The sequence below is a fragment of the Taudactylus pleione genome, unplaced genomic scaffold, assembly GCF_031769625.1.
Source record: "Taudactylus pleione unplaced genomic scaffold, aTauple2 ptg000030l, whole genome shotgun sequence".
Lineage (NCBI taxonomy): Eukaryota > Metazoa > Chordata > Amphibia > Anura > Myobatrachidae > Taudactylus > Taudactylus pleione.
Window position 1 is genome coordinate 2284181 of NW_028284432.1, and position 24898 is coordinate 2309078.

Sequence of the window (24898 nt, forward strand, 5' to 3'; positions counted from 1 at the left end):
TATCTGACCAAGCCTTGTGATCAAGCAGCGCTATACTGGTCCTGACTGAAACTAAAAATTAGCTGCAGGGACCCATTTTCAGCGTATGCAACACACAGTTCCACTCAAAATATGGCAACGTGCAGCACGCAACAGTATGTGACAAACCTCACAAATATTAACAAGTATATAAATGTGAGGTCTCAGAACCACCCCAAGTACAGCTGTATTAGGGCAGATAAGGAAAGGGATAGATATACACTGACAGGTGAGAGAATAAAGTACAGTCAGCACTAGCATAAGTCACATACAATGCAGATATACACATATATACATAAACATGTCATATAATATACTGCACTATTACACTGCATGCAACTTACCCAGATTCAGTGTCTGGGAAGGCTACAGCGCTGTGTACACTGACCTGATGGTGAGGTACGCAGGGGGACTGGACCAACTGCCATCTCCAGAGATTTCTGCTGCACCACAGAGAAAATGGCCGCTGGAGACCTCAGAAGAAGCGTGGCCCACGGAGGAGCCGCTGTAACAGGGAAGGCTGTCTCCCCTGGCCGGCTATTAACCCCCGGGACGCCGGCTCCCTGCACCGAACACTAAGTCCCTGGTGGTCTAGTGGACACACGGGGTATGGGGGGCCCGCCGCCACTGCCGGCGCCTCCGGTCTGTCCCCAGAGACCGGAGGCACAGGACTGCATTTCAAATGCGCGGATCACCGCAAGCGGTGACCCGCGCCTTACCTGCTCCCTGTGGATCCGGCAGCAGTCCTGGGCGCCCGCAGAGTCCGGCTAGTACAGACTCTGGGGTCCCGCTGAGATCCCCAGATCTGTACTGGCGTCTCAGCGCCAGCGGGGTGACGGAGCGGCAGCTTAGACGTCCTATGGACAGTCTGACGCTGCCGCTCTGAAGAATCCAAAGGAAAAATAAAAAACTCTGTCCTTTAGAAAAAATAAAGCTTAGGGGCTGCTAATCAGCTCCCCACTGCACTAAACGGTGACCCGATTCCGGCCGGGCACCAACTTAAACTGAGGTGCCTCTGGCTTGGGGGTGGGGTTATAGGGAGAGTGGACCCAAGTGCATCCTGGGAGCTAAAAGCTTTAACTGCGTGGTGCCCGGATTTGGTTCCCAACCTATACCCCAAGGTCAACCCTGTGGACCCCCTATGGACCCTGAAGTAGAAAGGGGATTGTTTAAGTTTGAGTGCATGGTGGGTAGGAAGATATTTTAAATACGGGATGTAGGAGCTAAGTTGGTTAATACTGCCATGGAAGGTGGGCTCTGTTAAACATTACACATAATTGTAGTGATACCCCAGACATGATGCAATTAACACTTGATTCTGATAAGAGCAGAGATCTTTTGGCCAATGTATACACTGTGGTGGCTAATATTCCATATATTCATCCAGATGATGTGTATTACCTTTGTGGAAGAAAGGCCTACAAATGGTTGCCCTATGGGGGATTTGGTAATTGTACATTGGGACGTTTGATACCTACCACATTCTTTACAGATGGGAATCAAGTTAATACCAAGCAGATTCTGCATCATTTGTTAACCAAGAGAGCAGTGCGGCTTTTAAAACAGTATTATGAGGAAAGTTGGTTACAGTGGTTCAACCCTGTTCAGAAATAGGAGGTTGGTTCACTGGTTTACTGCTTATGCTTATTTATGGAATCATGATTATAATATGTATGTATCATGGGATCAAGGTATTATTTCTTTGTGTAGGGAAATGTTTTAACATGCTGGATTTTGCTACATTGATGCCGATTAGGAGGAAAGATTCCTATGAGAACATGATATACATGTCTTCCACACCATAAGCCCAAGGGTGGACTGTATTGGGATAGCAAAAGGGCTACTGACAGCCATTTCTATTCATGGTTCTTATGTGTGTATCAGACATGAAGTGGTATCAGGCATGAAATGGTACAGGAATGTGGAAGCAGACAGGCCATAAATCCTTTAGGCGTTGTCTACTGCGATGTACGCTTGCGTTAAGTTTTAGAAGTCCTTATCAGTAGTTAACCAATAAAGTAGTTTGAAGTAGGTTTATGCCCATATTAGTAAGAGTTAGATGGGTATGCAAGTAGGATACTATATAAACAAAGAACAAAGAAGCTTCCAGTGGCCTGCCCTATGCCTGGACCAGAGACTGCAGCTGGTGGCCAGGATATTGTTCGTTCCAGCTTTATTCTGAGAGGAGGCTCCTGGATCGTGTAACCATCTTATATTCCGAAGCTAATTAACTATTATTCTTCCATATCTTGTTATCTGTTGTAATAAATTATATATTTTTTCAAGATACTGGTTTGTGTGGCTTAATTAACCTTCTGTATGCAAGAACCTTATCTCGTTCCACCGGGAACACCATCTAAATAGGGCTCATGATCTGCAATGTGGACATTTGTTTGGAGACTTAACAGCATTAAACTACAGACAATAAGGGGTCTAACTCATAAGCCTGGGAGAGAGATAAAGTGGACAGAGATAAACTACCAATCAGCTCCTGTCATTTTTCAAATACAGCCTGTAACGTGACCATTAGGAGCTGATTGGCTGGTACTTTATCTGTCCACAGCTTAGTACATAGGGCCTGATTCAGAGGCGCTCGCTATTTGCGAGCGCATGCTCTGAATCAGGGCGGGAGGAATTTTTTTTTTTTTTCCTGTCCGCTCGCAAAGCTGTGGGTGTCCACCCACAGCTAGTGAGGGCGGGCAGGAGATGGTCGCGATTATCGGGCTTGCGAGGAGACCCTGTGGTAGGGTCTCAGGTCTCGCAAGCCCGAGTGGACTTCCTGCTCTAATAGAGCAGGAAGTCCACTACTGACATCATGAGTGATGTCAGTAGGGCCGCCCACAAACAGCAGGCGTTCCTTCGAGAACACCTCCGTTTGTTTAGCCACCCCCCCTCCCCGCCGAACAAAACGGGGCGAGCTGACGATCAACAACGACAGCTGTCCCGTTTTATTGCGAGCCCCAGAGCGAGTGATTCCTCACTCGCTAGGGGGCTTGCGCACGTGTGCGCGCACTGGCCCACCATCGACTCGCTTGCGAATGCTATGCGCTCGCGAGCGGGTCTGAATCAGGCCCATAGACCTCTAAGTATGATATGAATATAGAAAGATGTGAAGCAAAAAAAAAAGATGAAACAGGCAACATTACAACATTATAATAAGTAGATTGCAAGTGCCGGGTGTAACCTTACCGAGCCTCAGGCAGCAGCACAGTGTATTCATGTGGGGATGTGGTCTCGGGGAAGTTGGACAGAATGACCAGGCAGTGAGGGAGCAGGTCTGACCCGTGGAAGGTAAACAGAAGCTCCAGCGCTTGCACATTACTTTCCTACAAACATAAACACATAACGGTGTGTTAGACGTCAGCCTGTAATAACGTATATACCTCATCATTACATGCCGCATGCTGTTCTCCAGCACATTAAATACCTTTTCCATTCTAAACTTAAAGCCTGCCTTATAGGTCTATGCAACGTCACTATTATTATAATGCCAGTGTGGAAACTTTAGCAAAAGGCGATAGATATTATATACTAGGTGGTAACTGCTTTATAACTAATCAGTGTGCTCACTCATAGATAAATAACACCTCCATATTACATTGTGCTTAAAACCTAAGCCCACTCACTGAGACGAGAACATTCATATAAAGATCACCTTTATTGCACCTACATCGTGAAGATGGCTTGGTATGTACTGTACAGGCAGGGGAAGGCCAGCTAGCATATAGGGCAGGGGTAGGGAACTTTCTTTCTGCCGATGGCCATTTTGATACATATAACATTATTTGAGGGTCCGGTGCAGGCCACGTCCCCTCCGTGTAATGTCACACGCAGGCGGAGCCACAATTGCCGATGATTACAGCAATGCCCAAAGCATCTTGAGGATGCTCCAGGGAGCTTTAAGGGCAGCGGTATGACCATCTGAAGCGTCCTATGGACGCTCCAGTCGGCACTGCTGCATATTCTGGCTGCAGGGTGCCATTCTAGGCCAGATGAGGCTAGCAGAAAAAAGCTCTGAGGGCCAGACCAAATGAATCCGGGGGCCTTATACGGCCCCCGGGCCTGAGGTTCCCCGTCCCTGATATAGGGTATTATGCATGGAATCACCCTGTACGAACCCAGAAAGAGGACACAGGGCTATATTCCTATACAGATGTGCGTGAAGCCAGGATAGATGGGTATAATTTGTGCATGGTCAAGTGCAGGAACAAATACCAGATAACAATGGCCGCCAGCACTAGCTAAACCACTTGTGATTGGCTGTTTGACAATCATCACTGACAGGTGTCGTTTCCAATGCTTGGACGTATATTATACTTTTTTTGTGCACGTGTTTAAGCAAATGCTTTTCCCCCTTTATTTTCCTATACTAAGGTAGAGAGTTCTTTAGAAATCTTTTATAAAAGTTCATGAAGTTTCAATGATGCCGAACAGAGAATGCGTATTTTACAAACAAAACAAACTGTTTAGAACAATGGCTTAAGTGCGTACACCTGAACATAGGGGCATAAGTAAGCTATTTTCAAGTTCAATGCTTTTTAGTGTACATTCCTCAGGCTTTCAATGTTTGGTTATGTAGAGCCGTCTCTACAGGCTCAAAGTTATGTGTAACAGGCAACTATTCATACAATACCAGCTTTTGCTGAAAGGAGACGCTATGGTGCGGGCAGCATTGAGGCTCGAGTTGCTGAAAGCAGAAACAAACCTATGACAATAGCAATGCTCTGCTGTGAAACCTATTTTGCCAGTTTATTTATTGATTCAAGTCCATTACTACTTTCATAGAACTATGGCTGTCTGCGGTCAACAGCTTTTCTATTAGGGCTGTTGTAAAATGCAAGAAAACTTGAATTTCACAGCAAAATTTATTCTTGAAATTTTTTTGGTTTGTGTTAAACTTTAGAGCGTTTACTTCCTGACCTTAAACTGGTCAAAATACAGGCGGCCAACGGTACATTGACGTGTATGGCCAAATCTGCCCAGCACGGACGTACGGAATCTGACTGTCAGATGAGGCGCGTGTACTAGATTAGATCACCTACTAATTGTCCTGATCGACATCTGATGCATCCAATTTACTGTCTTTGTGTACCCATAAAAGAAGCGATTTGTTGGCCAATTAGATCCAAACCAGTCTAATTGCCCATCCAAACCGCAGTGTGTACGGGCATAGGGTGGGTGAAGCTGCAAACATATTGCAGCAAAAGCCATAGCACCCTGTGCCCTTAGATTGAACGCATATTAAAGAAAAACAAAGGCATATGGATAATAACATTTGTCACCGTGCCCAGCATCACGCTACTTCATATCTAGTTAGAAAGGATTCCTTAATTGTAAATTAGTATTGACAGGATTATCTCGTTATGCATAGTTCAAAGCACACTGGGCTTTGACGCCGAGTTAACTAACTGCATCAGATTATAAATGATAATGGAGGTGAAAGGCGGCTCGCTTAAAGAGGAATCAATTCCGCCTTTATTGTTCTGACTTTGTAACATTACCCGAGCATATGTTCTCGCTGACAGCACAATATTCTGGTTCCTAAACTTCTTGAAGAAGTCAGCATCGTATCTCTTCTCCGCTGCCTGAGGCCCCCCGAGGATCTCCTTTAGGACAAAGAAGCAGATGTTTCAGAAATCCTTCAGAATACGGTAATGGAGCAGACTATGAATGGATAATTCTCATCTATTTATCAGCATCTCTGCATCTCCTCCGGCATTAACCCTTCGCTCACGGCACGCTGCAAGAACTGCACGCTGCACCAGCGCCCAGGGATTGGGGGATGTTCAAGATTATTCAAGAATTTTTTTTTTTTACCCAATGTTACTAGATATACAGAAAATAAACATGCAATACTACACAAAATAACTCCATACCATTAAACAACGCAGACACTACAGCAAGCAAAATATAGAACAGTATGTACAGTAGGCCCAGTAGAACAAATAAAAGAACCCCTGACAGTTAATTGGTCACTGGCACTAGAGTGCAATGTTAAAATAGTGCTCGGGAACGGATCTCTGGGGAACACACAGATCTGCAACACAAGCCCAGAGACCTGTCCTCCAAGCAGCAGAATGGTCCCCCGTACAGTAGAGCAGTACCATTGGCCCTACAAAGGGCCGTAGCTAGGGTAGTGCGGCCGGTGCCATCGCACAGGGCACTGCAGGTCAGGGGGCGCTGTTTGGGCCTGTCAAATTTCTGTTTATTATCATTCTTGCTTGTAGCTTCCTCTTATTTCATCCCCAGCATCTCCTGGCCTTCCTTATCTCTTCCCTGGCCCTTCCCCATGAAGCCATGTGTCCCTTTGAAAAATGAGGGGGGCACCAATGCTCTTTCTGGCACAGGGCACCAAAAAGTCTAGTTAGGGCTCTGGCCCTACATTTCAGGTTCTCTAATTAATAAATGGAGGACTCCTGTGATCTCAGCCACTACTGCAGTATGATGAGCCAGTCCCAGTGTGTGTAATGAAAGTTTTTTTTTATATGCACTTAAATCAGAAGCTGACATTTCCATAGCAACCAATTAGATTCTACTTATCATTTATCTAGTACCTACTAGAATATAAAAGCTAGAATCTGATTGGTTGCTATGGGCAACACCTCCACTTCTATAAACCCGCACTTTAGTAAATATATACCAAAGGTCCCTGAGCTAGTTAAATCCCACAATGAGCACACAGATATACAAGTGTCACATATCAAGTTAATCGGCACAGTCTCCTGGTGCGTCCTAGTTGCATCGTGACTTAGATGCATTTTCGGCACAAAGACGCCCCGGAGCTAGCAGAGCTAAATGGGACCTGACGGCTCACTCACGCCAGTCATATCGCGCTGCATGGCGTATTGAGGCTAGATGACCAAGGACACAGCTGTATGTTCCTTAGTAAATTGGGCACTCCAGGGAATGCACAAAAGATGGTCCATGGGTTTCTTGTGTCTAAGCCAGGGGTGGGCAATTAGCGGCCCTCCAGCTGTTGTTGAGCTACAAACCCCAGAATGCATTGCAATGATTTCAGCATGGCCAAACAGCAAAACTGTGGCAGGGCATTCTGGGATGTGTAGTTTTACAACAACATCTGGGGAGCCGCTTACTGCCCAACCCTAGTCTAAGCCATCACTACAGCAAGTCCTGTATCTGCTGAACTTTTGCGTTCTAGGCAGGTAGTGTATGTACCCTTGACAACTATTACCCACTGGCCAAGAAAACCAGTATGTGTAGTGTCTGGGATGGAGACCAGGTATCCCACTTACCAACACCAGCACCACACACCACCACTGTACCAACTGTACCACCGCAACCACTACACACCACCACCACTGTACACACCACCAACAAAGCTACCACTACACACCACCGTACCATCACCTCCACCACCACCAAAACAACCACCACCACACACACCACCCGTACCACCACCGGTAACAGGAGCGATCGTGGTCAGGGTGAGGTCAGTGAATTTGCTATTATACACATTGTAAACTAACTAGCATGTAATAGAAAGAAATATAAAGGCTGATTTAGGTGGTACCTTCCTTTTAAAATTGAGAAGACATTTATTCTGCTTACAGTAGGTGTGCGCAGCTACTACTTAGCTGTGCTGCCAGAAGACGGTGCGAAGAAAATGTAATTTAATAATAATTTTCTACAGCACCTACAAGACATAACATGAGAGCACAATCACAAGGGCAGCATTTCCTTAGTCCTTACCTCGTAGGTTGACAGACGATCTAGGTATGTTAACAACTTCAGCCTACAGCGGCATATCTCTTTCTGCTCAAGTGTTAGGCTGTGAGATAAATATTTCAAATGAGTTAATTCACTGACAGAAGAGGAGTAAACACAGTAAATGCTCTTACTGTACATACAGCGCAGCGTTACTTAGGGGCTTTTCACTGGTGTTTGGAAGCATTTGGGTTTATTATTAGCAATTTCTGTCTGTAATAATCAGAAGTAGTTAGGGCCAGAAACCTTTTATAGAAAATAAGCACATTAGAACAAGCAAAGGACAAGACCAACCTGTACCAATGTCAGCAATAGGATGTCATCATATCAGAGCATTAGTGGACTGTACACAACCTGTTGCCAATCAGATCATTATAGCATGCACAGAACTAGACCAACCTGTAGCCCATGAGTACATTAGTGTATGAAGAGGGCAAGATAGCCAATCAGAGCATTAGTTTATAGAGCTAGAGTAACCTGTACAGAGCATTAGTGTATGGCGAACAAGACCAACTTATAAAAAATCAGAGCATTAGTGTATGGAGAGGGTTAGACCATGCTGTAGCCAATCAGAGCATTAAAATAAACACAAGGCTAGACCAACTTGTAGCCAATCAAAGCATTAGTGTATGGAGAGGGCAAGACCTATCTATAGCCAATCAGGGCATTAGTGTATGCACAGAATGTATGGAAAGGGATAGAACATGTAGCCAATCAGACCATTAGTGCAAACATAGGATTAGACCAACTAGTAGACAATAAGAGGATTAAAATATTTACAACAACAACAAAATTGAAAACTCAATAACAACTGCAGCAGATACTACTAAAGGGTCATTACTGAGTGTGGCATATTAATGTGTAAAGGGCATTACTGAGTGTGGCATATTAATGTGTAATGGACATTACTGAGTGTGGCATATTAATGTGTAAAGGGCATCACTGAGTGTGGCATATTAATGTGTAATGGACATCACTGAGTGTGGCATATTAATGTGTAATGGACATTACTGAGTGTGGCATATTAATGTGTAAAGGGCATTACTGAGTGTGACATATTAATGTGTAATGGACATTACTGAGTGTGGCATATTAATGTGTAATGGACATCACTGAGTGTGGCATATTAATGTGTAATGGGCATCACTGAGTGTGGCATATTAATGTGTAATGGACATTACTGAGTGTGGCATATTAATGTGTAATGGACATTACTGAGTGTGGCATATTAATGTGTAATGGACATTACTGAGTGTGGCATATTAATGTGTAAAGGGCATTACTGAGTGTGACATATTAATGTGTAATGGACATCACTGAGTGTGGCATATTAATGTGTAATGGGCATCACTGAGTGTGGCATATTAATGTGTAATGGACATTACTGAGTGTGGCATATTAATGTGTAAAGGGCATTACTGAGTGTGGCATATTAATGTGTAAAGGGCATTACTGAGTGTGGCATATTAATGTGTAATGGGCATTACTGAGTGTGACATATTAATGTGTAATCGGCATTACTGAGTGTGACATATTAATGTGTAATGGACATCACTGAGTGTGGCATATTAATGTGTAATGGGCATCACTGAGTGTGGCATATTAATGTGTAATGGGCATTACTGAGTGTGGTATATTAATGTGTAAAGGGCATTACTGAGTGTGGCATATTATTGTGTAAAGGGCATTACTGAGTGTGGCATATTAATGTGTAATGGGCATTACTGTGCGTTGCATAATGTGTAAGGGGCATTATTGAATGGCATAATGTGTAAGGGGCATTACTGCGTGGCATGTTATAAAGGGCACTACTACAGTGTGGCATAATTTGTATAAGGAGTACTACTGTATGGCATAATGTGAATGGACTGTGCTGCTGTTCCCAATCCCTCCCAGTCTTCTAGAATGCCGGTGGTGGTGGGGCATGGCGTCGTCGCAGATGGAATTTTGGGAGCAGCCGTGGGAGACAATGGGGCAGCAGCACATGGCAGCAGTGCATCCACTTTCTGCTGAGCATTGAGCATGCCCCCTACACTGATGAACAGGGGGCGTGTCACGAAGCCACATCCCCTTATCGGGAGCGCGCACACAAGAATAAAAATCCCATTTGATTTCTGCCTTTGTTTTTTTTTTTTTTGGGGGGTGTTTCGGGCCAAAGGGAATTTGGGTTCTGAGCTCCAAAGTCTAGAACCGGCCCTGAACACGATACAATAACCAATGTTCACTCACTTCTCAAAATCCACCCGCTGGAAGAGTTCTTTACGCTTCTGGTTCTCCCTTTCTTTCCTGCTTTCTGCTTCTTCTGCTGGAGACAAGATCTCTTCATACGGGATATCTTCTATATCTACATCCCCAGGTAAAATGAACCTGCCATACACAGGGGATGATGTAAGTAATGTGCAGCAAATTAACTGATAATGTAGCTTTAGTCAGCATTACAGAGTGGCCCAATGAAGCACATAACACCAGCCTAATAGATGTACAACACGGGGAGTATTCACTGCATCCAAGATCTATTCCGTCCACCTTGTGTGGCACAGACAGAGCTTCATATTGGCACAATAGATAATGAACAGAGAGCGGCTGTGCCCACAAACCATATAGAAGACGGGTTGGGGACAGGATCCCGGCGGGAGCTGGTATTCTGGTGACCGCCGGGAACCTGACTACACAATGGGGGATCGCGACAGAGCATGGGGGGCTGCATATACTATTATTTACCAGTGTAACATCATATCCAAACTCTTTTTATGAACATAGGGAATGGTGATCCCCGCACTATGCTGAATCCACAATGTGAATGAAATTGAGCTTTGCCAGTACAAACATACCGGGTCCATTTAACTGAAATCTACAGAAGGTGTACAGACAAAAAAAGAATGAGCAGGAAAGGAAACTATTTACTGGAACAGAGGGCCTGATTCAGACCCGGACGCTAAGCAGCGATCGCTCGCTGCCAAAAGGGGCCAGTATGCAAATTCCGCAATCGCACTGTGTGGCGTAAGGACGCCCTCTATGTCTTAGAGAGCGACGGCAATGAGCGAACGATGGTGTATAAAGGCGCCCACTTTCCTTTCTTACCACCCGTCATCTCCAGGAAGTGTATGATTAATCGGTACCATCGAGAGCCATCAGAGTTGCACGCAGCGCTTGAGGTAGACCCTACCCCGCCGCAAGCACTGCTGACTGAAATACAACCAGGTGACGTGTACAATGACGCCTCCATGCTAATTATGCACACCCTTTAAACGCCGTTTTGACGCCCAGACACGCCCGCGTTCGCACCACCACTCCCCCGTTCACAAGCACCTTCCCCTGTTACCACCCACAAACAGCACTGTCTGTCACTCAAGGTAGCGCTCAGTCTTTGTGCTACGAGCGCACGATTCCCGATCGCAGTGACTGGCTCGCACACGTACACTGCGATGCATGCGCAGACGGGCTACAATCGCCCATAGCGAGCGATCGCGGCTTAGAGTCCTTGATCTTGCAAAATGTAATAAAGTATTAAAACTGTGTGACAAATTCCCTTATATTTTATAGAACTATAACAGAAAGTCTGCTCCATGGAGCTGGAAGTGTCACGAAGAAATAGCAGGTGGCTCCTCCACTTAGACACAGGTTATTTCCACTAAAGAGCAACTGTATATATTATGCACTAAAACCCGCACTTTAAGTTGGCTATCAAAAAGCAACAGGGGAGCCGCGAGGCTGTTCAGATGATATTGGGAAAGTGCCCACTATAATGATAATACATTGCTCCGGATCAAAGAGCTCAAGAGACTGTAAATTATTACACAACATTCTAGTGAAGTGTGCTAATTACCATAATCGTCAGATAGGAAAAGGATAATTAGAACGGGAGCGAGACTGAAGATTGGTAAATGAATTTACGCATGCATTAACATGTTAAGGAGTGAAGCACTTCATGGCGCTGTCTTGGGCAGGAAATCATTAATCAAACGATATGATTCACGCTCGCCATTTCTGTAACTATATGTAAATGTGAAAGAGACGCCGTCTTCCCCAATACCGCAGCGCTCTCCGGAGATTCGTCTCTCTGGTTTATCCAATTATCATCTGTGCCGCACACCGATTGTGGTATGGGAAAAACACACTGAAACCCCCCCCCCTGACTTACCGTCCGCCATCTTCCCCTTTCCCTATGGCGAGAAGGGCCTCCAGGTCGGTTCCCTTTAGGCCAAACATGAGCAATTCCTTGGCCGCATCCACATTCTCAGGAACTCTCTCTAGGCATTCATGTAGAACCCAGGACCGCTTCCTAATTTTGCTCTGCAAATAAAAAGAAAACGCCACAGATGTGCTTACAATCATGTACCTCTGCATCATCATCATCATGATCTTCATCATCGGCAACTGTATACAGAAGGAGCTGGAGGATGTACAGTGCTCATTAATATATTTAGGAGCTGGTTAAAAAAGCGACGCCCGCAAGGCAGGGCACACATCAGCCAAACTTACGGCAGCCGCTAAATCAGTGTTCTAGTGCCGTCGCAGCGACACATCAGAGGCACTGCCCACAATCCACCCTTAATCGAATTGACCCCTTGCGATTGCAAAGCTAAAGCAAGCATACAAACTTCATAGTTAAAAGTGGTACTACAAATGTGTCCTCATACACACAGCCTCGACTAGGCTTCTGCCAACACCTGCATATTTGGGTGCGACTGAGTCCCTGAATCTGTATAGGAAGTGCTGCAATGTAGCGGCCGCAGCTTTTTTAGTTCCAAGTTCCGTTGTGGTTCATATACAGACTCAGGTGCACACAGATCTACAGCCATGGCCAAAAGTTTTGAGAATGACACAAGTATTGGTTTTCACAGAGATTGCGGCTTCAATGTGTTTAGGCCTATTTGTCAGATGTTACTATGGTATACTGAAGTAACATTACAAGCATTTCATAAGTGTCAAAGGCTTTTATGGACAATTACATTAAGTTTATGCAGATAGTCAATAATTGCAGTGTTGCCCCTTCTTTTTCAAGACCTCTGCAATTCGCCCTGGCATGCTGTCACTCACCTTCTGGGCCACATACTGACTGATGGCCGCCCATTCTTGCCTAATCAATGCTTGGAGTTTGTCAGAATTTGTGGGGCTTTGTTTGTCCACCTGCCTCTTGAGGATTGACCACAAGTTCCCAATGGGATTAGGGTCTGGGGAGTTTCCTGGTTATGGACTCAAAGTTTCGATGTTTTGTTCCCCTAGCCACTTAGTTATCACTTTTGCCTTATGGCAAGGTGCTCCATCATGCTGGAAAAGGCATTGTTCATCATCAAACTGTTCTTGGATGGTTGGGAGAAGTTGCTCTTGGAGGATGTTTTGGTACCATTCTTTATTCATGGCTGTGTTCTTAGGCAAAATTGTGAGTGAGCCCACTCCCTTGGCTGAAAAGAACACCACACATGAATGGTCTCAGGATGCTTTACTGTTGGAATGACACAGTACTAATGATAGCGCTCACCTTTTTTTCTCCGGACAAGCGTTTTTCCAGATGCCCCAAACAATCTGAAAGGGGATTCATCAAAGAAAATAACTTTACCCCAGTCCTCAGCAGTCCAATCCCTGTACCTTTTGCAGAATATCAGTCAGTCTCTGATGTTTTCCTGGAAACAAGTGGCTTCTTTGCTGCCCATCTTGACACCAGGCCATCCTCCAAAAGTCTTCATCGGAATCGGTATGAAATACCGTCGGCCACATGGCCGGCGGTTCGATTCCCGGCAGCGCCTTGCCGATCACAGCAGAGTTCCCGGCAGCGGAAGCCCAACAGCGCTGGAAATACCGATCGTGGAAAGGTAAGTAACCCTTCTTAGGGGTGCCTAACCCTAACCTCCCCCCTCTAAGTGCCTAACCCTAATCCCCCCTCTAAGTGCCTAACCCTAACCCCCCCCTTCCCCGCTGCCTAAACCAAGTCCCCCCGGGGGGGGTGCCTAACCCCAAGTCCCCCCCGGGGGTGCCTAACCCTAACCCTCCCTCCCCCTAGCCTGACCATAACCCTCCCGGGGGGGTGCCTAACCCTAAGTCCCCCCCGGGTGCCCTAAACCTAACCCTCCCCCCCCTGCGGCTGTCCGCTCGCGGCACCCGGCATCCCTTCGATCGGGATGCCGGGCGCCTGTCTCCCGGCGTCGGGGAAATGTCAGGAGTCTAAATCTAGACGCCCGGCATTTCATCCCTCGCCGGGATATGACAGTCGGGAAGCCGGCTGCCGGTATTAAGGCAGCCGGCTTCCCGATTGTATACCGTCTTCATCCTGTGTCATGCCAACAGTAAAGCATCCTGAGACCATTCATGTGTGGGGTTGCTTCTCAGCCAAGGGAGTGGGCTCACTCACAATTTTGCCTAAGAACACAGCCATGAATAAAGAATTGTACCAAAACATCCTCCAAGAGCAACTTCTCCCAACCATCCAAGAACAGTTTGCTGACGAACAATCCTTTACCAGCATGATGGAGCATCTTGCCATAAGGCAAAAGTGATAACTAATTGGGTCAGGGAACAAAACATCGAAATTTTGGGTCCATGGAAAGGGGAAACTCCTCAGACCTTAATCCCAGGGAAACTCCTCAGAATTTGTGGTCAATCCTTAAGAGGCGGGTGGACAAACAAAAACCTACAAATTCTGACAAACTCCAAGCATTGATTAGGCAAGAATGGGCGACCATCAGTCAGTATGTGGCACAGAAGTTGATTGACAGCATGCCAGGGCGAATTGCAGAGGTCTTGAAAAAGAAGGGTCTATACTGCAAATATTGACTCTTTGCATAAACTTAATGTAATTGTCAATAAAAGCCTTTGACACTTATAAAATGCTTGTAATCTTACTTCAGTATACCATAGTAACATCTGACAAAAAGGTCTAAAACCAGGGAAGCAGCAAACTTTGTGAAGACCAATACTTGTGTCATTCTCAAAGCTTTTGGCCATGACTGTACAAGTGTTGCATATCAAATTAATCAGCACAGTTTGCTGGTGCATCCTAGTCACATCGCACTGACTTAGACACATTTCCGACAAAAAAAAGACTCCCGGATGCTAGCAGGGTATCACAGGACCTGGAGGCTCACTCACGCCGGGCAAGTCACGTTGCATGGCGTATTGAGGCTAGATGTATTAGGACACATCTGTATATAAAATAAAAAAAAACACATCTTGCATATGTTTCAGTCTTGACACTTACTAAAAGCTACAGGGTGTTACCACTTGGAAACATTAATCTATTCTTTGTGGAGGGAAAATGGAAACATGTTATTTCTTACTGTTTAATTTTTATGAGCTAATTATGCTACCATCAATAACCTGCAATAAACAGAAGAAAGATAATCAGAAAAGAAAATACATTTGTTGAAATTAATTTTGCACAAGGTCAATCCCGGATTGGGGAATAAAATACCTGGATGACATTAAACGATCAGTAGGTAACAAAATTACGAGAGACCTTTGAACTCACGCTCATCTCAAAAGAGGCTATTAAAACCGTCAAGACATAAAAAAATATAGATCAGAATACTGATTAATTATAGTAATCATAAACCTTTGTTATAGCAATGAGCACGGCTTCATGAATGTAATAAACGTGTAATAAATCTGTATTTTCAGTTATAAACTAGTCATAAAAGTGCTCCTGTCACCGTATGCTCAATGCAGGTTACCATTTTGTGGGCTAATTCAATATTTTTTAAGGATAGAATACCTCCCCAACATACCTCACGGGAGTCCGGAAATCTAGACTGTATGGAGGTATGAAAATGAGGCCTAGCAATTAACCAGTGAGGAGCCTCAATGAGTCTGTGTTTTGTTTGGATGCCATTATGGCTCGGAAAATGGCTGCCCCTGCAGTATATAGGTGACAGGGTCCGTGTAAAGGGAAAGTGAAGCAATTGAAGTAAATACCAAACAAGATGGTGTAACAGTTTCTACTTAATTTAATAACGTGGACTCGAGGCTGTGCGAGGAGATGCATGGGCAAAGAACTAGGGAAACGCACAGCAAAAAAAAAAAATGAAAAAGGTCGGAAGGATGGGTATGAAAATGGCGGGAACCTGCATGGTGAGGTTAGTCATATGGTTGATACACATAGGGTATTGGAGGGTCGGTGAGTAATGGTCATTGCCCACAACCCCTTGATGTAGGATGGAGACAGAGTGGCTCGGAGAGAGGGGCAGCTGGAGTACAGCTATAACTTAACGGTTAAATTATAGGAGAACTCCAGCTGCCCTTCTCTGAGCCACTCTGTCTCCATGACTTCTTGGGGAATGTGTATTGCTGTCTAAGTGGAAGCCATAGATTAATGTCACATGACAAGTACCTTACTGAAGCCATTGGCATCTATTTGTAGGGAGAGAAACTCATGAAGACTGGACAAATGAAGCATTGCTGAACACACAAAGTCAACAGTACTTTAATAGACAAAAGTGACCCTATAATAGGGGTACTTGTGCGTTGCACACAGGGCTCGTTTCAGACCCGCTCGCTAGATGCATTCGCACATAGCCAGCGTATGCAAATCTGGCAAGGCAGGCGATCGCACGGCAAGGCGTTAGCACGCCCACTATGTCTTGTCGTGCGATCACGCTCTATATGCAGACGCCCACCAGCCTGTCTTAAGACGCCCACTTATGCACGTCATCTACCATTGGAAGCGAACGCAGCACTTGTGATTGACCATACCCTACCGCAAGCACTTCAGTGTAAAAATCAGCTAAGTGACGTGTACTATGATGCTGCGTCTTAATTATGCACGCCTCTGAAACGGCGTTAAGACGCTCGGGCACGCCTGCGTTCGCACCCCCACTCCCCCCTTTTCATCAACCAGCCCCTATCATCACCCACAGGCTTGTCCTGTCATTCATTCAGCCGGGCTGTCTATGCACAGTGAGCGAACGCTTCCCGATCGCACGGACTGGTTTGCGCACGAGCACTGCGATGCGTACGCATGCACAGAATGCAAACATCGGCTGGCTGCATGCGAACGCTTCCTAGCGAGCGGGTCTTAATTGGGCCCACAATGCCATGGTCACATAGTGTAGTGATTTTTTTTTTGCAACGGTGTGTGCAAACATTTCTAAAATCTCCTACGGAGCATGCGTTACGCAGTGTACACAGAAAAATGCTGTTCCTCTCTAAACGGATGGTAACACAAATGTTGTCAAAGTCTGTTTTCAGACCGATCTTGGCCAGCGGGCATGGGACAGGTAGAAATGCAGGCTGATAGCGGCTTCTTTCACAAGCGGGTGGATGGGGCGAAGTTTTAACTCGGGGAAGAACCTTGTTTATATCTGTACACACAACGCGGCCGGCTTCCTGTCTGTACAACAGTAACTTCAGTATTAGCACAAACAAAACTCATTACAGAAGTTGCAGACACTTGCAGCAAATGAATAGTAGAACACAATAATAGCAATCCATTTAATTGTATTATTCTTCGCAGAGCTACTAATGAAATAATGGAGAAGTGCTAATGTATTCAAGCGATTACTGATCCTAACACAGAAGGAAAATATATAGAAATAATTATGATGAACTTGGCTGTACCTGAAAGCGACTTTCAGATTAATACAGTAATTGGATTCTCTGTTTGTTAGAGTATTTGCAAGTATAAAAAGGGAAGGCTTTAAAGTACAAAAACTAAGACACTAGACTTTCTGCAAGATGCAGATATGAGAATTTGGAAGGAAGAATTGTTTTGGGCTTAACTGGCTCAAATTGCAGTCTTGGTCTACTTCTAATCTGTAATGGTGAAATGTCCATCAGGATTGTCCAAACATCAAGCCAGCCAATAGCCGGGATTGGACAGTGCTAACAGGCATCGTCCACTAATTTGATTTTACAGTTTTCAAATAACCCATTATTACGAATTCAGATAAAGGTTCTCTTAGCTTAAGAGGAAAGTCCACCTTTAGCCATGAGACTTCCAGGCAGGTCCTGTTTATCTAGCAGACGTACAGATGTGCCCTGGTAAAATTCCCGTACGCCGTACTTCTTCATAATTTTTGAGTCTTAGTTCGTGTAGTAGGTATTCAGGATTAGCAATTATGTACCAAAGGAATTAGTATAAAGTTGCAGATTAAGCAAACAATGTGCAGGTCACTTGTATTGGAACTAGGGATGTACAGGCTCGGATAGGTTTGAATTTTCCCGCCAAAAATCGGGTCTCAGAAAGAGGCAAAACGTCATCTTTCATGGACAAACATCATCATTTCTGGACAAATGTCCATGGAAGATGATGGTTGTCCATGAAAGGTGACGTTTTGCCTCTTTCTGAGACCCGATTTTTGGCGGGAAAAATCCGAACTTGTGGGAAAACTCAAATCTATCCGAGCCTGCACATCCCTAATTGGAACCAGTCTTTTTAACCTAGATTGTGTAAATTCTCATCAAATTTGTTCTTTTTGTTCTCTTCTTTGAGTCTTAAGACAAGTACTCAATTACCCAACCCGCCAATACGACACCATATGGTGCGGTGGAACGATATATCAGGCGGTTGGTACACACTGCATGATCCAGTGTCCGACTGCCCTATATGTCATTCACCTGCATCACTCACCCTCCTGGCATCAGTTGCTGGGTCACTCCATCTGCTGCACGTGCACGGCCGACGGAATGACCCCAATGTTGCCGCGTGGGAGCACGCATAGTGCATACACACTAGACAATCCGGAAAATTCACCATAAATCGTCTAGTGTGTACCCAGCATAATTGTTTATTATTTGTTTATAGTGTACTAGGTACTTGGGAGTACTGTTTTGGTGTCCATGGTGGGCTAAATGGGGCTATTTTAACGCGATTTGAGGATGAGTATATTTGGAAACATCTGTACACTGCAGGAACTACTGTATCCAGTGTACATGACTCAGTATTTATCTTTGTTCAATTTGGATAATAATCATGTCTGGAAGATGGAAAGATGAAAGGTGGAGTGTTCCTTTACTCTCACTGATGAACTTACAGAATGAAACTGCTGAACAATATCTTATCATATTCCAACGCATAGAATGGGGAGAGACAACTTCTCGAACGCCAGTGGGTACAGGGTCGTGGAAAACAATGGTTTCCATTTTCAGAGCGGTTTTCGTAAACTGTTTTAGCAATAAAAAATGGCTGGTAAAATGCCCAAAATTGACTCCAGCGTGTATGAGGCATAAAGATTACACCTCTTCCCTTCTAAATTCTGCTTAAACAAAACAAAAATCATTGCATAAGTTACTTAGCTCTACAATGACATACCAGGTAGTCCTGAATTGTTGCAATGTTGACCGCCGACTTTCTCCACTGTCTCTGATAAACCAGATCGGTGTCCAAGCCATAAGCATGTGCCAAGGATAAAGCCTCGCCATACTCTTCATTATCAATCTGCAGAGAAACATGCTACCCTTAGCTCCAAGTTTATTAAGCATCCAAACTGTATGGTTCAAAGATGATTTGTCAGCATTTGGACAGAGGTTCTTTAATTGGCTAGAATAAAATAAATAAATAAGCAAAGGTATCCTCATCTTTCACCCAAAAGTGCAGTCAAACCTTGCCCATTACACTACTTACTGGACATCGCTCTGTCTCTCCACTGCCCCCATCAGCACTTTTTACGCTACACTCTGGTCTAGAGCGTTGAAGTAAAGCGGCAATAGAGCGCTGTTCAACAGAGGGATTAACATACTAGCCACAAATTAGCATACTAGTCACAAATTAGCATACTAGTCACAAATTAGCATACTAGTCCATCCCCCCTGCTCAAATGCTTCACAGGGCTAAGGGGATGGTTTTTTGTTTACTGCATTAAAATGGTGAAAGGTTATATTTAATCCAAAAATACAATGAAACTATAGTCCTCCTAACACAGGGATGGGGAACCTCAGGCCCGGGGGCCGTATAAGGCCCCTGAAATCATTTGGTCTGGCCCTCTGAGCTTTTTTCTGCTAGCCTCATCTGGCTAGCAGGGTGCCTAGAATGTCACCCTGCAGCCAGAAAATATGCAGCAGTGCCGCTTGGAGCACTATTAGGATGCTTCAGACGGTCACACCGCTGCCCTTACAGCTCCCCTTAACATCCTCAGGATGATCCGGGCATTGCTGTAATCACTGCCAATTAAGGCCTAGCCCTCATGTGACTTTACATGGAGAGGCGTGACCTGCACTAGGCCCGCAAATAATATTATATATATCAAAATGGCCCTCGGCAGATAAAAGGTTCCCCACGCCTGTCCTAACACAACGAATATGTAATAGGAGTTAGACAGTATTTCACAGTCCGCATTTTCTTGGGAGAAAAACAGGTGTCTGTATAATCTACTGCTCCGCCATCAGCTGATGGTTATAAGAGCTCCGCTCGCATGTTGTACGAATGCTATAAGTGCTGCACAGCCATCTACAGCTGCTATGGAATTGTAATCAACTTACACATACAGAATGAAAGTTCTGAACAATATCTGATCATACTCCAGGTGACAGAAGTACACAAATAAATAAAATTAACATTTATTTATTTTATTTTTTTAACTAAAGCCTACACTGCATTTATGGCCATAATAATTATAATATATCATTTTAAGAGCAGAAAACATGATTATGGGGTCTATTTACTAAGCAGTGTTAGGAGATAAAGTGAACGGTGATAAGGTGCCAGCCAATCAGCTCCCAACTGCCAGCTCACAGGCTGTGTTTAAAAAATTACAGTTGGGAGCTGATTGGCTGGCACCTTATCACTTTCTTATCACTTTTCACTCTCTCCTAACACTGCTTAGTAACTAGACCCCTTACAATTATCACTTATTAAGTGCCTCACCTTCCTCTGGTAGAGTTCCTCTGGCGTCGTGGACCTCAGACTCACTAGCCGGTAGGTTTTGGTAATAGTGCGCGGACGTTTGCGAGGAGGGGCGAAACGCTCCATTTCGGTAACAAAGTAAAGCCCCTGCTTAATATAAGCAAAGTATCTGGCTTTGGCCGATATCTCATCGTCGCAGTCTGAGTCTTCGTCCCCATACTCCTCCCCGGATCTGCTCTCCAGGCGGGACCGCTTCGGAGCGAGTTTTACTTCACACTGGAAACACAAAAGCAACCACAAATGAATGCATGACACACTAGGGATAGGTTATATCTACTGACAGTTTCCTCACAGCACAGCATAATTCCGGCTTTACCACAGCTATGAAGAAGGCAGACAGAGTGGACACATCGCCTACACAATAGATTGTGGTCTGAACCAATGTTCAAAGTGAGAATGCATTAGAATGAAGCACTTCAGTGATGTCACCATATTCTAGACCGTACAGGGACGGTGTCATGAGTATTGGTTCCGCCCAGCAAACTGCTCACTGTGATGGTATTATCACCTTTATTGCAGCTTTTGACAAAAACACCTACCCCCGGACATGTCATTATGGACGCAGTGATTTCTAATAGCCAGCAGGTGGCGTTCCAGTGGGTGGGTGCGTATGACCAGGCGCCTATGGAAAGAATGTCAGAGACGCCGCCTGCTGGCTAAGAGAAATTACTGCATCCACAATGACGTCAGCAGGTTGGGGTTTTTGAACCACAAAATCGGTCAATATACAAACCGCAGTCACATACACAGACAGACACTGGACAGGTTCAAAAATGTTTTGCAGAAGACTGAAGAGCGGAAAGAAAATAGCTGTGATTGTACAGTTTACGTTACTCTACCACCACTAGGTATTTTTGCTTACGAATTTAAATGTTATTTAATATTTTACGAAGTTTTAGTTAATATTTATCAACCTATCTCCCAAGCAATGAACAAAGGAATAAATTATATACTTTTTTTTTTAATTTTTTGTAATTATTATTAAATTCTTCATCAACTATTTTTTCCTCTACTTGGCCAAACAGAGCTGCATTTGTCACACAGCTGAATAATGACATCGCTCAGTTGGCAAATGACAGCTCGCCTACTGCTCCACAAAATATCAAGTGTCTAATCCAGCATTAATGACTCACAGGAAAGGTCTCTGTATGCTACAATTACTTCTCCCAAATGCTATCTGTCCCCATGCCATGATGCAGGTAAGAGAACTTGTGATTTGATGAGTGTTACCATTTCAATTACAGCTCTAAAATGAATTTCCCAAGGACACAATTAAAAATGATAATAGTACACTCAGAAATACATTTCATTATAGTCGAGCCGGGTATCACCCAGAGAAAATCTTCATGAGTTCGTATGGTACCTCTCTCCCGATATTTATTTGTACTGCACGTGGCTCGCTAAGTTATAGTAATTTGCAGATTCCCCTCTTTATCTCCTATACGCTTATAAAGGACTAAGGTGAGATGTATCAAATAGTCTAAGGAGGCCAAGTGGAGAAGTTGCACACAGGAAGCAATCAACTGTTACTGCAGCTATCATTTATCAGGAGCACACTATAAAGTGATAGCTGTAATCTGATAGGTTGCTGTGACCCAACTTCTCCACCTTTACTCTTTAGATGGTTTCTTACATCTCCCCCTTAGTAAATAGCTCTGTCTCTGATGTGGAGTACACACTCGAACGACGGCTCCACCGTCCAACCAACCAGATAAACGATCGAATAATTTGGCAAGGGTATGCCCAAACTATATTCTGCATATACACTTACCAATTGACCGCACCACATTGTCTGACCAGAAGAACCAGTTGCGATGTCATTTTCACTGGTCCCTATCACCAGCATAGGGGTTGGTTGCTTGGTCATGTGTACACACAAGCAGATATGTGCGATATATCGACGTTATATCGCAGCAATATATCTGTAAAAGACTTTGGGTCCGATTCAGACCTGTTCTCTAGGCTGCGTTAGCACGTAGCCTGCCGGTGTTTGCAATGTGTGCATGCGTATAAGACGCAGTGCGCGAACCAGCGCATAGACACCTCGCTAGATTGAGTGACAGGACGAGCTGTTTGTGGGTGGTGACTGGGGATGGTCGATAGACAAGGGTGTGTGGTGGTGCAAACACAGGCGTGTCTGAGCGTCTTAATGCCGTTTCAGAGGCGTGCATACTTAAGATGCAGCGTCATAGTACACGTCACATGGCTGAATTACACACTGAAGCACTCGCAGAGCTTGCGGTAGGGTATGGTGAGCCGCAAATGCTGTGTATGGGTCTGATGTTACTCGATGTTACCGATTGTTGCATATACTTCCTGGGGATGACCTGTATCACTAAGGGAAAGTGGGCGTCTTACAGACAAGCTGGTGGGCATCTAAATACACACCACGATCACACACCAACACATAGTGGTCGTGCTGATGCCTTGCGATCGCGGGATTTGCATACTCTGGCTGCGCGCGAATGCATCTAGCGAGCTGGTCTGAATTGGGCCCTTTGTTCACAGATACGAGTCTACATGAATATAGACCTTTTTGATAACCTATAATTCAGTTGGATTCACCTGTAAGTTCACTGTGAAGCAGTGATATCAATAAAGCCAGATACATTACTGAGGCATACAGTGCCTCATGCCTCAGGATATACACACCGCTATTTTTTTCATGAACATGGTTCAACCTGCAACGTGATTGACCACTGTGCTTAGGCAGTGGGTGCATTTTAAAGCCTGGTCTTATTTATCTGTGTTTCCCTAATAGATAAAACATGTCTGTATTCCTACCCTAAGGAAAAGCACTGACAGGTTCCATCATGGTTTTTAATTTTCTGTTCTTAAAACGAACATATATTGTACTTCTCCAAATTAAAGTGCTGTAGGCTTATGTTTACAAAAATATTGTAGCATGTCCAGGGAGATATTCGATGACTGTTGAATGTAGTCATACTTAGTCATGCTTTACACAGCGTATGTGGGTGACAGGGACCAGTTGCAGTAACCCAATAGGTTCTCTCCAGTGATGACCGATGCCACTTCATTAACCTGGAGACACAAGCAGATGCAGAGCGGGACGGGCATGATTGGGGGAGAACCCATTTTCCTAATAAGACTTCTGCAGGAAGACCAGTACTGATCTAGAAAAAGATCCTAGGTAAATAATCCAGAATACTACTAGTGGCTGTGTAAAAATTGAGGTGTATAAAACAAAACATCAATATATTAAAATCAATCTAAGTCCGGATAGCAAATTAGTATGCAAACAGCAACATGAAAAGCTGGTGTCGCCCGCTGTGAGCTTAATCACAGACCGACCATGGAGATTTACTGCAGAACTATGATTAAGCGCACAGTGTGAGAAATGTCAGCACAACAGCTTTCTGTTTAAGCTGTTTATAGGTCTTTCTTCTGTCTGGTAGATATGGATTTTCATTTGTCGATTTATCCACCCGAGTGCTGTCCATGAAGATGACCACGCAGACTGAAGACTATTTCCATAATGCCATAGAGTAGACTGTGGGTTTGCGGGTGTTGCAGCTGGCACAGGATGCTGGGATTTGTAGTTCTACGGGAACTGTACTAGCAATAGGTTGGTTATTATTGCAGTAAGTCTATGGTGACCATCAGGAGTAAAGGGAGGATAGATGGTTAGATCCGGTCTCATATCCAATTAAAGCCAATTTCATTGAATGTTTCGTGTCATGGACTGTGGCAATACGATTTTGGACTTGAGCTGGTAATATAAACATCCACGTCAGGTAAATACTGTAAGTCTGGCTGTCTAGATTTGAATCAAAAGAAAGTTACTGGGGTTTTTTTGTGTGTGTTTAATAGACCAAAATGGAACTATTCATTAATATAAAAGAGTAAACAGCTGTCAAAGGTTGTGGAGCAACCTAGAATTATTTAAGAAAAAAAAAAAATCCCATCAGATGAAGACACACAAACAAATATCTAAAAATCATAAGAAATGACAAAAAACAACTCAATAGCTTGTCAAATGAAAATGACCTCAAATTGTAAACGCACTAAACAAGTAACATAATGTGTGCAATGGCAAAATATTCCTACAGATTGTGCTCTCTGTGTGCCTCTTGTGCTGCATAAGAAAATAAAAAACATGAGAACAAAAACAAAAAAAAAACCATTAAGATAAAACAGGCCGACTGCTCTGGTACAATAATTACATTCATTTATTTGTGAACAGGCGGTATTGTTACAGCGTGTTAGACTGCAGTCACATTTGTGTATTATGAGTAGCGTAATTTAGGTCATTATTATTAATAATGTTTATTTATAAGGTGCTACAAATGTCTGCAGTGCTGT

General features: G+C 44.2%; 1 protein-coding gene across 4 annotated transcripts in view; it reads right to left on the minus strand.

Moving 5' to 3' along the window:
• Positions 1–24898, minus strand: part of NBAS (NBAS subunit of NRZ tethering complex) — an 890452-nt gene that overhangs the window by 724590 nt on the left and 140964 nt on the right. For all 4 annotated transcript variants that reach the window (XM_088451840.1, XM_088451839.1, XM_088451841.1 and 1 more), the window contains exons 15-21: positions 20537–20791; positions 18986–19111; positions 11885–12036; positions 9973–10110; positions 7729–7807; positions 5520–5624; positions 3208–3344 (exon numbers count right to left, since the gene is read on the minus strand). In XM_088451840.1, coding sequence (XP_088307966.1) covers positions 3208–3344; positions 5520–5624; positions 7729–7807; positions 9973–10110; positions 11885–12036; positions 18986–19111; positions 20537–20791 — 992 coding nt within the window. The remainder of the gene's footprint in view (positions 1–3207; positions 3345–5519; positions 5625–7728; positions 7808–9972; positions 10111–11884; positions 12037–18985; positions 19112–20536; positions 20792–24898) is intronic.